Below are 5,596 nucleotides of genomic sequence, written 5' to 3' on the forward strand. Positions count from 1 at the left end.
TTCAAGATTAAATGGCACAAATGTAAAAACTAATTCACATATTGAAGGCTAATAATGTCTTAACCCAAACTTTGGATCATAACTGGAGTAAGGAGCTCCATTCATCTTCGGAGGGTGTTAAAGGAACTTCCACATATAGTCCCTTCAGCGCGGCCCTCTTTCTGTTGAGTTCAGATATGGAGATGCTGATATATGCTCTAAACATTGGTAGTCCGCACATGCATTGTAAAGGCTATTCTTTTTTGTAGAAGTGTAAAAGTATATTCTCTCACATCCCCTCTAATCCTCATAACCACATTCTTGTGGTTAATTATTAATGGCAGTCTTACACAGATCACAGGGATGTTTTGATGGTTGCACCTGCCACTACATCTTTGGAGGGAGGGATTTTCATTATTTTTTTTTAATTTTTTGTGTGTGTGTGTGAAGAAGCACTTTTGAAAATTAATCCAGAGTCTTCAAACCTTTAAATGGTCTTGTGGGAAAATGCTTCTCTTCAGTTATCTATCATTTAAACCAGTCTTCCCCAAGAATTAAAGGCCATTAGTTAATTCCCTGGCCCCCATATATTAGTTGTATTCAGTCTCAACACCTTTTTGTTAAGCAGTTATGGTAGTTTATTGAAGGCATTCCTTTAGCGATCTTTTAGATACTGTTTAGATCAGTTTCTTCTAATTCACCATCTCCAGAGTGCAAGGTGCTGAGCGCTTGGGGGTGAAGTCTCACAAACTCAGGAGTGGGTTTATTGATGTCTCTTTAATTACTTTAATATTTAATAATTGTTGGTTTAATAGAAATTGGCAGGAACTGAAGGGGCTGAGGGACTCAGATGGCAGGGAAGAGTCTACAGAATACCTCAAGATAATTTTCCTCTACGAAATGTAGAGAATAGACACCACCATAAAGTATCTGTAGAGGGGTAATTTAGTGTCCTCACATGCTTAATTGATGTCATTCAGGGACAATCTACTTTCCTAATTGTCTTCTCAAGGGAAATGTTTCTATGTGCTGCATCACTTTTGCTACATTGCTATTACAGGGCAATTTTATAAGCTACATATGTAACTGCTGTATGGTAGAGTTCCTTTTGTATAGACCTAACATTAGCAAAGGTACTTCAGTACCTACTTAATCTCAAAAGTTACTGGGTTTTTTTTAGTAGGAAATAGTGCCTTTTGCAAAGGAGGCTATTTCTAGCTGTGTCTGTGTGAGACCCATCTCCCGCTGGCTTGTGCAAATTCAACAAATGGTTCATGGTTTAAATATGTTTTAAATCATATAAAGCCTGCAACACTTGTAGCAAAATGGAACATTTCTCATCAAAATACACTTATGTAAAAGTTTAATAATTGAGAACTAAAGCTGTTTATTACAATGAACATTTACAGGTTATCAAAGTGAGTGAATGAACAAATGAATGAATGAAGCTTTGTGTTTTTCATATGTAGTGTGATTCCTCCACGATTGATTCACAGCCTGATGTCTGATACCTATTAAGCCTAGCTGGTTGAGAGCTTCAGTTAATAGCAACGTTTGTCCTTTGTCAGATAAAGTGGCCACCAAAATTCTAGAATTATTTTTTTTCATTTCTCCTGTCTCTGCAACCTTGATTAGATTGCTAAGTGTGATTTCATATCCATTTGAGTAAAGGAGTCTTCACATTTCAGGAAATGTTGTCCTCTTGTCATTTTGCACTTTGCTCACCTAAGCGACTGCCTCCTTTCCCTGTCAGTGGGAGTCCTACTTTAGATTTCAACCTCATATTATTGCTAATTATAGGAGAATTAAACTCTATTCTAGAAATACTTTAAACTGGATCTGGGGTACTCATTTGTGTAACAGTGGTTACACACACACCCACACACATATATAAACAAATATAACACTAATAATACCTCCTTTGGATGATAAGTACATCTCATGTAGACTGACCTGCAGCAGGGCCAGTGTTTAATGTCCTGATTGGCCAGCTGTACAGGAATGGCAAAGGTTGAAATCTAAATGAGGTTTGTTTTTCCGGCAGTTTGGACAGCGATTTCCGTGTACTTGCCACCAGGGGAAATGTCTCATCTCACATGTAAACGACCCTGTCTCCAATGCACCAGCTCCAACCATAATTTTTATTATGAGTTCAGATAATATATAATACAAATCACTGTATGCACAAAGTTCCTTAATGCCAATAAATTCAGATATACACAGAATGGGATTTTACACATGCTCGACAGAAACAAAAGAATCAAGCCACGACCAGAGAGGTTCCAGAACTGCAAAGATTATTTTGACCTAGTAATTACCTGCGAGGAAAGAGTATATGATCAAGTAGTCGAAGGTAAGAATCTACTCCTTTTTTTTTTTCTTTTTTCTTTACGTAAAACAAAAAGATGGTATGATATTTTGTGATTCTTTTAATCTGACAACGCGGTCAATTCTACGGGGCTCTCCCCACCAGGCTTTAGTACAGGGTGTTACCGTTTCCAAATTAAGGCTCCATTCAGAATTTAATGGGTGCCCTTCATTATGGGAACTTCTAAGATGATCTGTATGTGGTCCTCAAATACTACACCTTGATATTTTCGGGATAGTATATGTCAACTGTGCTAGTGCGAGGAAACCCCAGAGCTTGCACCATTTAGATGTGCTGTAGGTAAGTTGCAGCATAAAGGCCTTATGTGACATTGACATAAAATATCCTGGAACTGCATAACATTTTCAAAGAAGGCATTTTTCTTTATTTGCATTTAAGATGCACATCTTTATAATCAATCTTCTCTTTTGTAACTACTGTGGTGGCCCGACTGCTCTTCATTGGTTGATGCCAGACAAGACCCCTACCGGCGACCAATAGAGTCCATCATAAAGACCTTTTAAAATCCTGGTACCAATGGTCTCCCCAGGCCAAGTTGCTCAGAGGTGTACCCTCTGCCCTTTCCCAGGGAGACTAAAATCCCCATTCCTCCCAGGCCAAGTTGCTCAGAGCGGTTGTCTGAGTTTTAAAGGTCTGTAAAAGCGACTCTGTTGGTCGCCTGCAGGGGGCAGCTGCCCTTCATTGGTTGATGTCAGAGTAGCCCCCTGACAGCGACCAATAGTCACTCTTACGAACCTTTAGAATCCTGGTGCCAAAGCTCCTGGTAACTGTTAGTGTTACAGAGAACTAAGAGAAAAATAAATACGAAGAACATACATGAATATTCGAAGTGCCCCCCCCCAAGACAAACATGAAGACTTGGCAGGCGACCAAGTCCAGTTTTAAGATGTTGAGCATATGTTATGCTTTAAGTATAAAAATGTTCCTCTAAAATGAATTTCCTTTTTTCCACATCTGGCAGATTTAAATTCTAGAGAACAAGAAACATGTCAGCCTGTTCATGTGATAAATGTTGATATTCAGGATAACCATGAAGAAGCCACCCTAGGAGCATTCTTGATTTGTGAACTTTGCCAATGTGTAAGTATTTTTGATCCACAAATAAAATTGCATTAAGGGAGTTTGTCAAGGTTTTGACAGTTCTGGTTACCGTAAAAAGAATAGTCTTTTTTTTGGTAAGGTTACTAGCTGACGTTACAAATTACTGAAGTTATATATTTTTAAAAAGAGATGAACGGTTGTAATTACATTTTAATAACAAAATTCCTCATAATGCATTATGGTTAATTTGTACTTTCTGCTGTTGGAGGTTTGAAGATGCTGTGGCCGAGTTCTTGGTGGCATTTTTAAATATATTGCCTATTTGATGTAGTAGGTGTTAGACTGCCACCAGCTGGAGCATTGAAGGTATCACAAATACTTTCTCCAATTATTATTTTAAGAAACTACGTTTACCAGAAAAAAATTGAATTATATTTTCAATTTATTTGTGTACTTTTCCCCCTTTGGCTCTTACTTGGAATTACTCTGGGGAAGCTTCCAGGTCAAAACATGTAGTTTTTCAAAGTTGGATAACTGACGCCTGCAACTATTACCCCGTTTATGCTTTACAGTTAAAAGCATGCATTTATGGTCTCTTAAGGTGTCATCATAAGGACCACAGAGTAAAAGCTGCCTGCATTGTTAATGTAGAAACCTAAAGGATGGGGCATCAGTCACCCCATCTAGGTTTTAGAAATGCAATAGGAATGTCAAGAGACCGCGTTAAATTACTTTTGTGGCATTTTAAAATCTATCTTGTACTCCTTTTTTTATACCCCTAGATACAGCGAACAGAAGACATGGAAAATGAGATTGATGAACTGTTACAAGAGTTTGAGGATAAGAGCGGTCGGACCTTTCTTCACACTATCTGCTTTTATTGATGGAAGCCCTCTCTGGCCTTATGGAATGCGACTATTATTTTCATTTACAAGAGGGGAAAACTTTTTTTTTTTTCATCCACAAAGTGTTTCTTTCCTTCAGGTATTTTGTCCAAAAGGCAGAGATGTAAAAAAAGAAAATATGTATATATGGCAAAGGAGACCTAGACTTCTACAGATACATAAATCAGGATTGCTTAAAATTGTGGAGGATAATGCCTTTGTCCCCCCCCCCCCCCTCTTTTTACTTTTCTTTATGTATGAGGAATTTATGTTGTGGTTCAATTTACTTTTTTTTTTTTTTAACCCCTTTTTGCTGTCAGAAGAGCTAGCAATATGTTGATGGACCCATTTAACGGTCAGTGTATGGGTTAACACTGACTCAAAAGGCTGTAAGGCAGATCAGAATATGAATATTAATATCTGTAAAATAATAGGTAATAAAATGGAAATATATCCAATAAAGAGGTGTCTTTCTTTTTTTATGATATTGGTATTCCCTTTCTGCTCTTAGGTTTACCACTTGTAGATCAAAGAGCCTCTGATATATAACCTGCAGTGTTTAATACATTTGCATTGTTCTACATTTAAACTCTGTCCTCACTATACTTTAATGTAGCCTCTCAGCATGGACACAACTCCTGGTCAAGACGTTTTTTGGTCTAGTTGAGTTTGTAAACTTCACTTTGCTATGCATTATAAAATACCAGGCCTGTTGAGTGTCGAGTATCCAAATGCAGAGCTGGCCCTGTATAACGCATAGTTAAAAAGATGTTAGAAGGTTGTAGCTATAGCTATGCATGATGCAAGGCCAAGTCAGCCATTCTTGCAGGGGAAATTCAACAGTGCTGGTTCTTCATACCCATTGAAATGTTTCAACAACCCAGTATCCGCGCTCTGTGTTTACACCCCACGGTTTGCTTTCATTCATTACCCTTTTAACTTTGATAAATTACACTGTTGTGGCTGTTAGCAAAATTCAAGCAGGTGAATATGTTTAAGCAACCAGTAAGCAGGGTGGAATGGCAAGGTGGAAATGGGGATAGCCTGGAGATGCTTTGAAGATTTGTTTAGACCCCAACTCATTTTGTTTTTTCTGTGACCACCACATGTAGACTGGCAACCAGGATTTTTTTTGAAATAATGTACCTTCTGGTAGAATAACTTACAAATTGATTTTTTATTTTTTTTTTATCAGACTTTTTTGTGTATTATAGTTTTGGCTCCTTTTGTAAGCTTGTCTTTTGTTTTCAAATATCTGTTCTAAAGCAATTAGACCAGATGAACCTAAAGTAAATGGCTGAAT

At 37.7% G+C, this 5,596-nt stretch overlaps 1 protein-coding gene across 1 annotated transcript; it reads left to right on the forward strand.

Annotated features, from left to right (window-relative positions):
- Positions 1 to 2,169: 2,169 nt before the first annotated feature.
- LOC149274120 (RNA polymerase II subunit A C-terminal domain phosphatase SSU72-like) lies at positions 2,170 to 4,293 on the forward strand (the record flags this gene model as incomplete). Its single annotated transcript, XM_089505798.1, has 3 exons — positions 2,170 to 2,332; positions 3,330 to 3,448; positions 4,192 to 4,293. Coding segments are annotated over 3 exons (384 nt in total), but the record flags the coding sequence as incomplete, so codon positions are not given.
- Positions 4,294 to 5,596: the final 1,303 nt, after the last annotated feature.

The sequence above is a fragment of the Sceloporus occidentalis genome, unplaced genomic scaffold, assembly GCF_023333645.1.
Source record: "Sceloporus occidentalis isolate IW3139 unplaced genomic scaffold, rSceOcc1.0.p SCAF_346, whole genome shotgun sequence".
In the NCBI taxonomy this organism is placed as follows: domain Eukaryota; kingdom Metazoa; phylum Chordata; class Lepidosauria; order Squamata; family Phrynosomatidae; genus Sceloporus; species Sceloporus occidentalis.